At 36.9% G+C, this 15,843-nt stretch overlaps 1 protein-coding gene across 4 annotated transcripts in view; it reads left to right on the top strand.

The window, feature by feature from the left end:
* Positions 1 to 1,066: 1,066 nt before the first annotated feature.
* The window catches only part of SH3GLB1 (SH3 domain containing GRB2 like, endophilin B1), a 31,971-nt gene continuing 17,194 nt past the window's right edge, over positions 1,067 to 15,843 (top strand). For 2 of the 4 annotated variants that reach the window (XM_072974036.1, XM_072974035.1), the window contains exons 1-4: positions 1,068 to 1,476; positions 10,226 to 10,367; positions 13,080 to 13,208; positions 15,323 to 15,456. In XM_072974036.1, coding sequence (XP_072830137.1) covers positions 1,405 to 1,476; positions 10,226 to 10,367; positions 13,080 to 13,208; positions 15,323 to 15,456 — 477 coding nt within the window. In that variant the 5' untranslated portion in view covers positions 1,068 to 1,404. Of the gene's footprint in view, positions 1,477 to 10,225; positions 10,368 to 13,079; positions 13,209 to 15,322; positions 15,457 to 15,843 lie in introns of all 4 variants that reach the window. The other 2 variants (XM_072974034.1, XM_072974037.1) reach the window with 2 other exon arrangements.

Below are 15,843 nucleotides of genomic sequence, written 5' to 3'. Positions count from 1 at the left end.
CAGAGAATTACACAGGAGCTGATCACATACCCTGCGGACCCACCCTCCCCTTCACCCGGCCTTTAAAAGATGCTTTCTGAAACCCATCCAGGAGTTCCGCAGTCTTCAGCACGAGCTGTATGGCACTGCTTGTGTGGCGCCTTACAGTAAACGCTGCGCTTCCCTTCACCACAAGCCTCTGTAAATAGACTGGCTTTAGTGTGGGCCAGCGGGGGGCCCAAGTTCCCTTCAGTAACGAGACTCAGAATTACGGAGTTTTTAATAGATTTCACACCGCATTCTCATTAGTTATTAAAATTCGCCTCGCTGAATCATTAAGGGCTACCGTATCTCACTCACCCTCTTAACGCTTCTTTGCGTCCTCCACCTGGCACTGTATCTCGCACAGAGCAGGTACCTAGTGTTGATCCCGTAATCCCGCGTGTGCATGCTGCCTCAGCCAGCCATAAAGTCCTTCCTGCAGCAAATGGTGACGGAATTTGGAGGGAGTGGGGGTAGAGGTGGGGGAGAAATGGAGGGAGAGAAGCCCCTGGTGGCTGTCAAGTAACCCAGCTGAGAACTTCTGCGGGCAGGGACACGCCTGTTCAGCATGGTCCCTCCAGCACAGGGCTCAGTGCAGGTACACGGCACATACTCAAGAATGCTGAATGAATGAACCGCAGGCTCGGTGGGGGCATTAAATTCAATCTTATTTTGCAAACGAGAGCCACCCAGGCGTCGGAGGCCAGCGGGGCGCGACGGCTACCAGATGACAGGAAACTTGGTTCTAATTTCACAGATACTGTAAATCTATGCTACAATTTCCATATTTTCTCTTAAAACAAAACGAGGGGTGCGGGTTGTCTCTGCTCTTGGTTCTCAGGGGCTTAACTGCAAACACGTAGCGCGTCAGCGGCCCCAGGTTGCGCCCCTCGTGACGAACACAACGCTCCCCGGCGGCCGGCGGCGCAGAGCTCCCGGCGCGCCCCGCGGCTGGGCCGCGGCGATCCTGAAGGGGTCGCTGTTCCCGCGGTAACCTCCATAAAGGCTCCGCCCCACGGCCCGCGCGCTCCCTCGCTCCGTTGGGGTCCCGGCCCCGCACGGCCCGGACGCCAGTCGGTGCCCTGCAGGCCCTCCGCGGCCCTCCGCCGACGTTAGCGGCAGCACTCCCGGCGGGACAGACCCAGCGACTCGGCCGCCGCCGCCGCCTGGGCGCGCGGCCGGCTCCGAGGCGCCCGGTCTCTGCCCCGCCCCACCCTCTTTCTCCCCCTGCGCGGAAACGACAGCTGCGGCGGCGGGGCTGGCGCCGCCTCCCTCCACCTACCACGTCTGCCCCCGCCGCTCTCGCCCGGCGCCCCAGCCCGGCCGCGGCGCCTCCGCCTCCCCTGTAGGTCAGCGGGCAGCTCCGCCCGGCTGCCGCCCAGGATGAACATCATGGACTTCAACGTGAAGAAGCTGGCGGCCGACGCAGGCACCTTTCTCAGTCGTGCAGTGCAGGTACCGCGGTGGGAAGCAGGGCGGCGACGGCCGGGAAGGCCAGGGAGGGGTCGCCTGAGGCGGCCGCGCCCTCCGCACCGGGCTGCGCCGACCGCAGGGCGGGCCTGCGCGTCCCGAGGCCCGGGGGACGGGCGCGGCCTGGTGCCCCTCCGCGCCCGGCGGCCGTTTTCCTCCCCGCTCATGCCCAACCGCCGCTCCCTGGGAAGCGGGGCGCAGTAGGGACGGGGCCCGGAGCTGCCTCCCTCCTCTGGAGGACACCGAGGCTCAACGCCGCCGGCCTTCCTAACCCCACGACGCCGGTGCTCGTGTGACCTCCCTCCCGGGGTGGGCGGAGGCCTGGCGGGTCCGCGGAGTAACTGAGACCGACCATTCTTGCACCACCCCCACCCTTTCCTTTCCTTCCTCGGACTCTCCTCGCCGAGCCCAAGAAGGAAGTTTCCTTTTCCTGCCCCAATCCAGAGCGCTGCCAGCACAGTTCCCTGCAGTCCTCTCTCCCTCTCTCCCCCTAAGAGGACAGCCCCTGGGCTTGCCAGTCCGCGGGCGAAATGGAGATCGCCAGTTGGCGTCCAGACTATGCCAAGGCCACGGAATCTGGGGGTTCTCACTCATTTTTGAAATGGGAATCACTGGCAGTAGGGCAGTGGGTCGGAGTAGGGTGGGGGGTGGAGATTAATATCGTGCCTATAGTGACAGTGACATGTTTCAAATACACTTTAAGGGGAAAAGTTAACTATCTCGCGGTATTCAGAAATTAAGGAAGTGCCAGTGCTAGGGAACTTGGACTGTTTTCTACAGTCATCCCCCACATTATGCCAACTCAGTTAAATCTACGAGCAGATGTAAATTTCACCACAACATAGGTTATAAACAATCTGGTGTTTAAGTTAATGGCGTAGTCACGGCAACAACATTCTCTATTTTTATAAAGTGAAAACAAAAATAGTTTTCGAATATGCATATCAAGTTGACATTGAAATGTAAATCATTTGGGTTGCGTTATTACTTTTCTCCTTTACCCCAATTTTATTAGCATAGTTGATCTTGCATTGCGTATTCTTGGCAAAAGTTTGGTAGAACTAGAGCAAGGTAATAGCTGCCTACATTGTGAGCTTTTGGTGTGACCTTAGTGCTGACTCCCCATGATTCTAGATGCTGAATGCATATTTGACACTGGATAATGCCACTCTTAAATACTTCTAGGTATGTTTTCAGGTACATAATCTGCATTGCTTACATAGGACACATATATTACAATTTGATTTAAATTATTGATAGCCTTGATTGTAAAAATCTCGCAAAAGCTCTCAAAAGGTTTACTTCCCAAATGAATGTCAATTGCTCATTGTTTCAAATTCTCTAGGGTGGGGATGGTAGGTTAAGGTAGTCGTGAAGCAGTTGTTGCCGTGTTGTATAGACGTGATGGTAATGGCAAGCGTTTCTAATAGGATCAAATTAGAAGAGACCTCTAGAAACTGTCAAGAAAGTGACAGTTCTCACTTTTTTTTTTTTTTTTTTTTTGGAGGAAAAGCATTTCAGGCAGAGGCAACAAGTGCAGAGTCTGAGGTGGCCGGGGTGCTAGGGAGACCAGTTAGAGAGCTGTGGCCAGCAGACAGGCAAAAGGTGATATGACATAAATAAGAGTGATAGCAGGTTCAGAATCCGTCCAGTGTTGGGTGTCATATTGACCCTAGGGTATGAGACAAAGATGAATCAAGGATGACTCTGAGGTTTTGGCTTGAGCCGTTTGAGAAGGGAAAAATTTCAGGAGGAACAGCCTCTTTCCATGTATCTTTTTATGTTAAGTCTGTGTCTGTTAGAGGTACATTCTGAAATATTTATTTATAAGCTATATCGTGTCTGAGAATTGCTTTAAAATATTTCAGAAGAAAAAATGAGGATAGTTGAAACAACGCTGGGAATATTGATAGTTGTCGATGCTAGGCTGGTTGTAGGTTCATGAGGTTTTATTATGTTGTTATACTTTTGTTTATGTTGGACATTTTCCTCAATTTTTTAAATAAAATATGTAAGGAAAACAAGATGATTCCAAAATGTAATGCGAAATTTGGAATGCTGCGTGGTAATGTTCAGCAAAACACTGCCATCTCATTTCAGTATTTAGTCAATAACTGAGTTCCTACCCTAAGTTGAGCTGACATCAGTGTTGTGCCAAAGTGCCAAGTTTCATGCTAAGAATAGTGTAAGGGCTATGCCAATTACTCATTATTAGCAGTAAGAACAGTAGGAATGGAATTCAGCTTTGATTTTTCTAAATAATAATTTCTATTCAAATCAAATTATACCTTAAGGAATAGGCCATTCTCTGATTGGACAACTGCCATACATTTTTTTCATTTTACTTAAGAATTATAAGTTAAAAATTAAATGTGTTCCCTGTTTTAAAATAGTTAAATCAAACTATCAAAGTATATAAATGAATCCCATCACTACACTCTCTCTTCTAAAATTTGTTTATAAACTTCAGTACTTTAAAAAGAATATTAAGGTAAAATGTATAAATGAATAGAAATGTTTATTACCTACCAGTCCAATTGTTTTTGTTGCTCTTAACTGCCTCAGTGGAATACAAAAGGATCAGGTAATTTATCCTTCATAAATTGTTACTTTAGTGATGTCTTAAAAGCTATTTATTCTTTCTTAGACTCTATCTTTTCTATCTTTTCAGTCCAAATTCCTTAATTGAGCATTAAGTACTCCCTTTCAGCCTTGCCTTTTCTGTCACTCATATGTAAACACTGTATTCGTATCAAATTATTTTTTAATTTCTAAAGTATCTTGTACTTTTCTAACTCTAGACTTTTATTCATATAGTTACACTAATCTTGAATGCCCTCCACCCCCTCTATGTGGTCTTTCCTTCCGTCAAGATATAACTTCAAGTCCGCGTGGGACCACAGGAGCTTGATGTGAATTCCTGTGGCACTTTTCAATTTTGTATGATCATGTGGCATTTTTCTTCTAATGAACTGTTACATAAGGACTCTTGGAGCTCTAAAATTCTGTTACTGGCTTTCGTGTTCTTAATAAGATTGTATGTCCTGAGGAATCAACTCTGTTTCTTTCTTATTCTCCTTTCACAACATCGAGCGTGGTATTTTTTTTTTAATTTTATGTCATTTTAGCCAAGCAAGTAGTTTCCATATGCAAAGTTTATTCTTTAATCATTTAGCATGTTAAATAATTATTTTTATTAGTATTTTTCTAATGTCTGTGCTGACCTTGATGTTGATTAATGCTAGGCTAAAATATTAAACTCATTAATTCAATCTATGATTATTGAGCACCTCCTAGGTGCATGGCATTGAAGGATATGAAGATGAATGAGACCCAGTTGCTGCCTTTAAGGACGTAAAAATCTAGTACCAGTTTATCTTAATTATTTCTTTGTAGTAAATATCCATTTTATGAATTACTGTTTTGACTTCATTTGGTAAATCTTTCAAGTGGGCATATTTTTAATTCAGAATTGATATTGAAACAAAACTTTGCTCACCATCTTTAAAATGATATATACTCTTGAAAAAAATTTCAAACTAAAATTACTTAGGAGAGGGGGTTCAACTTAATTTTCTAACATTTCCTTTGAACTGACTACCAAAGTTACACTATGAACTTCATGAACACCAGCTATTTTCTGAGGGGGAAAATGTCTTTAAACTTGAGTTGCAAGTTTGGCCTTGATCTCCCATTTAATTTTGCAAGTACAATGATGTGTCTAAGCTGGACATGTAGAAATGAATATGATGCTGGGCTTCATCAGCTCCTGTCAGATCCTATCTGGATGGAATGCCAACTTGTCTGAACACATGCCCTCCTGTAATTCTGTTGCTTTTATATAATTTAAACTGCAGTAACTTCATCTTGTCTCTGAAATTTTAATAAATGTATTGCATTCAGAGTCCACACATTTTCTCATTCTGTAAAAAATCTGCGTATTTAGTGTTAACCAAAATTGTGTTCACATCCTTTGATGCTTTCGGTGCTAAGTTAGTAAACTACTAGATAGAAGATGGATTGTTAACCTAATGTTAAAATAACTATGTATGAACTTAGAACAGTAGTTTTTAGTCTTAGCTACACTTAATTTTACCTGAGGAACCTTTACAGGCTGCACCTCAGTCCAGTTAAATTAGAATCTTTGGGATTGGATTTGGCATGAGTAGTTTTGAAAGCTCCCCCAGGTAATTCCAAAGGGCAGCCAAAACTGAGAACCAGTTGAGAAGAATCTACTTTACTGTTTACTAATACATTCAGAATTTGTATTATACATTTATTCCCAAGAAGTTTAGGTTACTTTTAAACTATTACTTTACCCAAGGAATTGATGGTTAGAGTTTATATTAAATAGACATTTTTGATCACACAGCCTTTTAACTTTTTTTAGTAAAACAGGGTTTGGAATCCAGGCTCCTTATTTCCTACTGTAGGCTACATGCCTATCTTACAGTAAAGGAGGGACTACAGTGCCTGGCATAATGTGGCTGGCTCAAAGACAGTCCTTTTCTTAAAGCAATGTTAGAGAAAATAGAAAAGATAAAACTTCCTGTTCTCCAGTCATTTTACTGTATTACTGATGAAACATTATGAAAGAGTAGTACAAGAGATTACATTTTAGAGAACATTGGGTTTGGATTTCTATGAGTTAGTTATTTACATTCTGACTTTCATTGTAGCTTGTTTTCACCAAAGTTTTTAATATAATTGTTAAATAGTGTGACTGTATATTCATTAAAGTACATGCTTAAAATCAACTGTGGTTTATAATAAACAGCTATTATCACCAAGAGACTACAAAGTCAGTAATGATTTTGGACTTAAAGATGTTGAAAACTAAAATTTTTAGGGTAAAATTTAATTAGGAAAGGGATCCTTTTCTTTTTCTTGAAGAAAGAGTAAGCCTTTTGTCCTTCTGAAAAATATACCATTATTATAATTTTGTATTTGTGGTTAGGTGATGTTGTCAAGATCATAAAATCCTTGAGGGCAAGAACCATGTCATATGCTAATTATATATCTCACATAACAGCAGAAGAAAAAATGTGTTCTCTGTAAATATCGTTGATTAGTAATTCTTAATTTAGTTGATATAACTCATCATTTTCTGTAAGTTATCTGTTATCTTAACATGTCAAACCTTGTGATTAACAAGGGAAAAATCCTTAAGTCCCTACAATGATAAAATCATGGGAAATATGTCTTTTACAATTATTCATTTAATAAAATTTAAATTTGTAATTTCAACTTAAATACATGATAACATTAGCAATGCTCTTAAATCTCCCTCCCTTTTTTGGTTTATTCTAGCTAGGATTAAAGTTGCCCTTAATTTGATGATGATTGAATATCATGTAGGAAGCAGAGGTGGGCTGTAGGGTACAGCTAACCGAAGTACTATGAACAGAGACACTGGGGCAAGGAAGCACAGACTATATTTAGATAATGGTGATAGAAAATATTAATTGCTTGAAATCAAGTATTTACTAGAAGGCTAGTATAGTGTAATAAAAGTATGATTCAAACAGATACGAAATTTAATCCCAACACTGAAGCCTCTGAGAAAATTTTAAACCATTCTGAACCTCAACTTCTTCATCACTAAAGTTACGATTCTTACCTATATAACAAGATTTTTTTTTTTTACTATTTGATGTAAAATGCACAACAATTGTTTTTCAGTATCAGAAAGTGCAAGTAAACATCAGGTAGATTTTATTACTGGTACTTAAATACATTGCTCCTGTGGGCCTTCCTACAGAACAACTATTTTCTATCTATAACCAGACTCTGTCTCACTCATACTTAAGGGGTCCTTACTGTTCTGGTTGTTTCACATATTTTCTGTTCCTTGCTCAGACTCATATAAGTACATGGCTTGTTGCAAATATTCAGCTTTGCTCTGTTACACATTGACACGCTTTGTCTTTTTTCACTAAATTTAAAAAATGAGATACTAGTAAGGTAATGTCATGAGAATCACAAAGAAAATATTAAATAATTACACAAACAGGCCTTTTGACCTGAAGATTGAAAAGTTTTATTTTCCAAATAATTAACTAATTGTTGGTCTGAAATATTTTTTGGAGAAAACTTGCCCCAAAACCTAACCTAGTGTAAGATAAACTCAGTGACTATTTCTTTAATCAGTGTTTATAAACATCTTTTAAGTAATTTCTAGCCTATACCTTTAATTCTAGTGCTTTTCTAAACTATCCATTAAATAGTGTGTGACTTCATATACTAAAAAAAAAAATTGACCTGTAGGTTTATACTGTTCATATAAAAAATATTTTTCATTTAGCTCTCCTGTAAAAGAGACCATATCTTCTAGTTCTTAGCAGAGTGCCTTGCACAATGACTAACTTAATAAATACTGATTTTTAAATTGTGAACCTATTGATAATTGTACTAATCTGTTTTTGGTTGTTATATATAAATTAAGAATGTCTACAAAACACTTAATACTTAATATGCATAAAAGTGGTGCTTACGATCCTCTAGAATTACAACTGGAATTTAGGTCAGAGGACTCCATACTCTTCCCTTAGGTCTTTAGGTAGCTCATTTCTTATCAGTCTCAGGCGAGTCGTTACCTGCTCAGAGAGGCTTTTTCTCCAACCATCCACATCTTATACTCTCAAACTCTCACTCCCTCTTCCAGGCCCAGATTGCAAATCCTTCCCGTTATGAAGCCTTCTCTAAGTCTCCTGCTCCCCACTTTACCTGCAGAAGGGGCTCTTCCTTCCCCTACACTTGAATACATTGATTCACTCAGTTAATCATTCAGTCACTGGATCAAGAGACAGTAAGACCACCTATGTTGGTCCTCTCTCCACCATCTTTTTATCTCTATATCCTTATTGTCAAGTTATTTATGTACTTGTTTGTTGTCTGTCTTCCCTATTAAACTCTAAGATTCTTTAGAGCAGAAGCCTTGTCTGTGTTTTGGCTGCTGAAACCCACATGCTTAGAATAATGCCTAACCCATATGCAGGTGCTTAATAAATATTTGTTGAAGGAACAAATGAACGAAAAAATAGACATACTTTCTTACTAAGGAGCTAAGTGAAGAATTTTTCTCTACTGGTAGATCATCTTTATAGATGATATTCACTTGGGTATATTCCTTTCTTTCTGTCCTGTTGGTTGCTTTATCTGGGAGATAATCTATTTAAGCATGGGAGGTAGACTTCAAACATGTAAAATTCTAATGTGTGTCTTTGGGAGGTCTGTTTGTTAGAATTTTTAGGGATCTGCAAAGAATACCAGCATTCTCTCTTAAGAATTAGATTGCATAGTTACCCAGCTGACCTTGCGATCTGGGTTTTGATCTTTTATCTGATGCCCCTCCTATCCTCAGTTACAATACACTGCAAGTTTATGGGTTAGGCAATAGCTTTGGAACTGCTATTCTCAGTCCCACCTATTGGGTCAGAACTTGGCTACAGACCAGTCTCTAAAAGAACTAAAGCTTTACAAAAGCTGTTGAAGCTGTTGTTTCTAGGCCTTGAACAAGACCCTCAGTGGGGGCTGTACCAGAAGTCTAAGAATAACATTCTTAAGGACCTTTCAGCAAAAAGTGCTAACTGATAATCAATTGAAAGTATTAGACCAAGAAGGATACTGAAAGAAACAGATAATAAAACTCAGAAAAATAGAGGTGCAGAAGATACTTTAAGAAATGAGAGAGAAAAAAAGCAAGGTAAACATTATATTTTGTTAGCCAGAAATGAGTCATGACTAGTGAGTATAGAGTTAGTGCTAGTGACTTACCTGTGTTACAATGGGGGGAACCACATACTCTAAAGGAAAATTATGTGTGATAAACAGCCTGAGTCATTGCTTCTAGTATTTAATTAAAAGTGTCCAGAAGTCTCTATAAAATCTACACAGAAATATTTTACCTCTTTGTTATTGTATGGGCAATACTGCCTTTCTTCAAAAACCAGTACATTCAAGATAATAAAAATTGATATGTTGAGTATATTTAACTACATTTTGTGATCTTTAAAAGATGCCTCTGTAGTATGAATAGGATGTGTTCCAAAAATTAGTCTATAAACAATTACTGAAACATATTTTGAAGAAACAGCTTAAATGATAGTTTTCCAGAACATCCTATAAAAGCCTGTCTAAACCAGGTGCGATTAAAGTGCCAGTGAAGCAAAGCCATGTTAAGCATACACAGCCCTTTTTAAGTTCTGAATAGTAGTTACGAGACACTGAACAAAGTGATTTACATAGATACCCTTACTTAATTTTTAAAGCACTGTAAGATATGTATTGTCTGTCTTTTGTAATAGAAGATACCTAAGGAAAAAATATTCAAATGCTTACTCAAGTCACACAGTTAGCAGTGCAATCAGGATTTGAATTCAGACCCAGCAGACTCAAAGATTTTACTCCTTACCACTGTGCTGTCTGCCTTTACATGTAAGAAATTTATATACTGTATATACAGGGCAGTATGCTGAACTTTCTATAGCATTCACACCAGACATTTTAGCAGAACTAAGGAGCTCTATTAACTATGGGATAGGATTATCCTAAGTGCCGCAAAGGAGGTATGGATAAACTACCAGAGGGACAAAAAAAGTGGCATTCATATGTGACAGTTTACAATTATATGTCCAGGGTTGTTTGGATTTGAGTTTTCTTTTTAATTATTGATATAATTCCTAAAATGTATTTGGGGTATATTTAATTTTTTTTAATGTGTAATCAATAACAGTTCACAGAAGAAAAGCTTGGCCAGGCAGAGAAGACAGAATTGGATGCTCACTTAGAGAACCTCCTTAGCAAGGCTGAATGTACCAAAATATGGACAGAAAAAATAATGAAACAAACTGAAGTGTTATTGCAGCCAAATCCAAGTAAGAAACTTTTTACCTTTTGTGTACATTATTGACTAATCCTATTAAAAGGCACTGTTAATAGATTTTTAAATGTTGGGGTTCTTTTTAAGTTTTAATGTCTATTGGAAAACATTTTTTGTTTATGCCTTTGGAGTCTAGTTATTTTGTATGTGTGTGTTTTGTGAAGAGGGTGACATACACTTCGTTGTGTACCCTCTAACAAATTGACAAATAACGTTTTTCAGACCTTTGTAGAATCCCCTTGAAAGCTCAATTTCAGGCAACAACTTTGAATTTGAAGAGTTGTGAAGGACTGCAAAGATAAATTAATCTTCCTTTCTCAACCAGGGAAGAATTATCCCTAAATAATCAAGGAAAAATTATATAAAAACTTAGTTACCAACTATTTATGTGAAGTTTTATTTTTACATAAATTATTCCATTTGATTTTCAGACAACATGGTAAGGCTTTTCAGGTCACCTAACTCAATAACCTTCCAAATAAGGTATACAATGATTGTTTATTAAAACTCACAAGTTAGCCATTTTGTTCAATGTGGCATATCTAATTAAAAGTGGAACTTGAACTAGAACCAGGTGTATTTACATATAAATAACTATATATGTATGAATATACATGGGAAACCCCAGTCTTTTCACTGAGCTTTACATATCAAAACTGAAGGACAGAGGCAGCAGTAACAACGCCTGCTCTCCTTCCCCTTGCCCCTCAGTGGTACTGTGACCATGTTGTGAAATGCTTTCAGTAACTTTCAGGTACTAATTTAAAGTTCCAAGCTTTAAACTTTGTTGCTATTACATAAACCTCAAGGACTGTACAAAATATTCGTAATTCTTTGCCATTTTAGTTAAATTGTGGTGATTTTTTAAAATAGTCCTTTTACACTGTGAGTGAGGCCTGTTGTCTTTGGATGCCATGTGTTATTTCTTACTCATTTAAGGCTACTTAAATTACATACCATGGTGCCTAAAAGAAAAGAAAGAAAGAAAGAAAAAAAAAGGAAAGAAAGTAGTAGATGTTTTTTCTTTTGTTCTTTGCTCTATCCATATTTCCCTCAAATATGTAGTCTATTCTACAGTATGTTTTTGTGAGTGGCAGATCAGCTCACTGGTGAACGGGAATGGTATCAGTGGAAAGAAGAAGTTACAGTGGCTTATATAAAATTTTGCATTACTGTTTTAAGTCTGAAGTAGAAACAGAATTATTTTTGTGTTTTATTTGTGCTCTCATTGTAAAGTTAACAGATTTTGAGAGAAAAGACCCAACGTTTTTTTTCCTATAAGCCTGTTACTTTTAGTGTATGATTTTCCAGAACCTAGGGTTTTTCAGAAACATATATTGCGTTGTAGATTAATTGCCTGCATTTTTTGCTAAGATTTTATTATGGCCTGTTGATGCCCTGGTGAAATGAAACCTTTATTTTAAATACACCAATTTTTTAACTGAATGAAATCAACATGGGATTCAACTTTAAACTTTAGATTAAATAAGTAGACAAGCAGCAAAGATAAGAATCACTCTCACAATCAGAAAATGAAATTCTTAAATTTAGTTAACATCTTCTGAGTGGTTATGTTTTTAACTGATTCATTTTGGTTTTAACTAATATAAAAGTTTTTTAAATTCCTCCTTAAAAGCTCTTCTGGTGCTGCAGCAGAGTTTACCACAAAAGCAAGTATTGTTCCAACAGCCTATTTTATGTATTATAATTAACACTTTTGCCGTTTCCTGAAGTGTTTCTGTTAGTGGCTCAGCTTCTTTTTGATATTTGCAATACATTATGTGAGACTTTCTCCTGTGGAGGAATTCTGTAAGATGCTTAGAAGGAACCTGTTTAACTTACTTCTTTTTGGATTGTAATTTTAATTTATGTGTATGTTTAATCATCATTTCTGGAAACGTTGACTTTTTTCTTATTTGTCTCTGAAATACCTCATTGTTAGGCAACAATGTAAATGTAAATTTCTTAAATATTATGGTAACCAAGTGTTTATTTGGATTTTACCAATGTTTTTTCCTTCCCATTTATGCTAATTTCTATTATTGCTTTTAACTTTTTGTTTTTTAAACTTATTTTTAATGGTGAAATTTTTTAAGTGACTACATGCTCAGATATACTTGAAGCTTAATTATATAAAATTAAGCCAAGGGATCATATTGCTAATCTCTGTAGACTATTCCAAGCCTGGATTGTTCATTTCCTTAAACTCCCAATATTAAGTCCCTAGGAGGGAGAACTGAGTATGTGAGCAAACAAAAGCACAATAATAGCATCAAAAGTATGTGAGTCTTTTGGTTCTTTAGGTGCCTTAAAGGCATATTTTTATAACTGGAAATCCCTGATTTTAAAATTGTGAACATACATGAAAAGTTAGACATTATATGAATGGGGCAGAGGCAAATTCACTAGATAGTAAATGAGTACCAATCCTTTTCTGGAACTTAAAATCCTATAAAATACTCATAATAGTTTTACTATATTTTAAAGTATTTTTGTGCCAAAATGTTTTATCAGATTTCTACAAGTTTCTTAGAGCTATATAATACTCTAACATACAAATGAAAAAAATTATATATTAAGGTATGTACTAGAAAGCATACTAATTTCTTATTTATTTCATAAGGTGATAAATGGCTAATAGAACAAAACAATCTTTTAAATAGTTTTGCTTTTTAAAATCATCAGTAATTTGAAACATTCCTCCTAGATGCCAGGATAGAAGAATTTGTTTATGAGAAACTGGATAGAAAAGCTCCAAGTCGTATAAACAACCCGGAACTTTTGGGACAATATATGATTGATGCAGGGACTGAGTTTGGCCCAGGAACAGCTTATGGTAAGTGAAAGGCAAAAAGGTCTGCTAAGAGATGTCTGTCAGTAGTAAAAATCCACAAGTAAAGGTATCCTTAACATTTACCTAATATTAGGAAGATCAATTACAAAATCAAAATTTTCATGTTAAAATTTTGGATGAAGCGAGCAATGTAGGTGAACGTTAAATAAGTACGATTGAGTATTTAATGTATTTAAGATACGTTATTCTGAGAATGTACATTATCTTTTAGGTCTAAAAAGTCAAATTCTTCACTTGTATTTCCATTGAATCCTGCAGCACCTCTGTTGTACTTGTGATATATTGCAATTTGTTGATATTTTTCTCCTCTGGTGGTGGTGGTTGTGTTTTTAAGCTTTCTTGAGGACTTACTTATTTCTGTAATAAAACACCTGGCACATACTAAGTGTTTGAACAAATCACTAGCGCTTTCATTACATAACTAATAAAAGTGCCACAAAAATGTTAACAGTAGTTATCTCTGGATGTTTGGGTGACATTTTATTTCTATTTTCCTCATAGTTTAAATTTTCTATAATCATATTTTACAGTTATGCTAGCTTTGTTAGTTGCTATAGTGACTCTTTAAATGGATAACTCTGAAGCTCAGTTATACATCATTATCCCTCAAATCTAATTTTCTCAGAACATAAGGCTATTTCAGATTTATATGGCTTCTTTTTCCTTTTGTTCATGACTAAAATAATTCTTATTAAGACTTCCATGGGAGATTGGTCCTTATTTGGATTTGAAATGATAGGTAAATTAAATAATTTTCTACACACACAGTCCTGATTTATGAAAGAGCTCAAAAATTCTGAGACTAAATGAACTTTAGGTTTTAGTAGTCTTTATGTCAAAAGGAAATAACCTAAGTACTGTGTAATGAATGCCATTAATTCCTTGACTGGCAGCGTATAGATGTGTAACTTTGAATCTTTTACATTGTGTTCTTCAGAATGTAATTCTTTCAGAAGTCTGAAAATGCTTAAAATTTCTATAGTTTTATTTCTAGATTTTATCTATCATTTTAGAAAAACCTAATACATTGAACAGACTTGTTATCGCCTGCTTGTAGCAGACTCAGATGCTGGTGTCACAGAGACCCAAGCCGAAGGCCAAGTAGAGCATGAACATTTGCTTCTAAGTTTTTTCCTTTTTAGTATGCTTAATCTGTTTGCACATCTGATAATTCCATTGAATGTACCCTGATTATTGGAATTGAGCTCTGTGAATCTATTTATATAGTAATTGATAATAGCTAACAATTGAGTATTTCAGGCATTGGATTAAGCACTGTATAACAAATAGATTTATTCAGTAAATCCTCACTTAAATCCTACTTGTAATGTAAATTCTGATATCTGTGTAAAGACAAGGAAACTGAGTCTTAGAGAGGTTACATAACTCATCCATGATCACACAGCTAGTAATTCAAATGTAGATCTGTATCCAGAAATTGAGCTCTTAACTATTACATTATATTATTACCTCCCTTACCAATCCGCTCTAATCTCAGTCTAACATGGAGGCATTAAGATCCACAGAACTAGAGACTATTAAAGGTAGAACTAGATGGAGAACCAGGCATGTGGTTCTCTTTCTTTTAGTCTGTTTTCCACTGAACTTATCCTATTCAAATGTTAGGGTATATGTGCTATAAAACATGGATTTTTTTTAACTTAAGATGCAAATATATACAATTTATAGACACTTGAGATAAGTGCATAAATATAGAAACAAAAATTTTTGATTTCATCTACTTACTAACATATTTTAAGCATTATACTCTTATAGAACATACCCACGCTATTTGAGCTGTGACCATAAATATTTTTTAGTGTATCTGTCCTCTTTTGCCCCATTGGTAGAATTGGTACAAGTAACTATGATAAGGATTTCATCTTTGTCATTTTATTTAGATATTTATAATCTTAAGTTTACTTTCGAAGTAAAACTACCTTAACTACAGTTAATTTTATTTGACTTTTACTTAAGTAAACAAGTAACAGCTAACTTTAAAGTAGATCAAATTGCTAATTTATCTTAACATGATTTTATATTCTGACATTACCAGATAATGGTTAGAAAAAAAAAAAAACTTTTCTCCTTTGCAGGTAATGCCCTTATTAAATGTGGAGAAACACAAAAACGAATTGGAACTGCAGACAGAGAGCTGATACAAACATCAGCCTTAAATTTCCTCACTCCTTTAAGAAACTTTATAGAAGGAGATTACAAAACAATTGCTGTGAGTTGGAAAATGTTCATTTTTTACTAAAATAATTTAGATATATATTTATAGTTTTTAATGAATAATTTGCCCTCTTATTAATGACATTGTAGCTGTATTAGGCTTTATTTTCAGTGTAGTTTGTTTTTTAAGTGATGGAGAGGAGATTTAGGTGGATATATTTTTCCTAAGATTTTTGCCAAGACTGCTCTTTATTGTGAATACTACTTCAAATTTAATTTGCAGATTTTCTATTACAAAACATTGTAGAAGCTAAATATGTTTACAGTGAATTTGTCTCTGAATAAAAAGTAGTTGACCTGAGATAAAGGGAAAACCACAAAGATAAAATATGATTGAAAAAATATTAGATTGTCAGTAGGATGAAATTTGATATGTGAAATC

This window comes from Vicugna pacos, chromosome 13 (genome assembly GCF_048564905.1).
Source record: "Vicugna pacos chromosome 13, VicPac4, whole genome shotgun sequence".
Classification (NCBI taxonomy): domain Eukaryota; kingdom Metazoa; phylum Chordata; class Mammalia; order Artiodactyla; family Camelidae; genus Vicugna; species Vicugna pacos.
The sequence above is the reverse complement of the archived record's forward strand: the minus strand, read 5'-3'. Positions and strand labels throughout refer to the sequence as shown.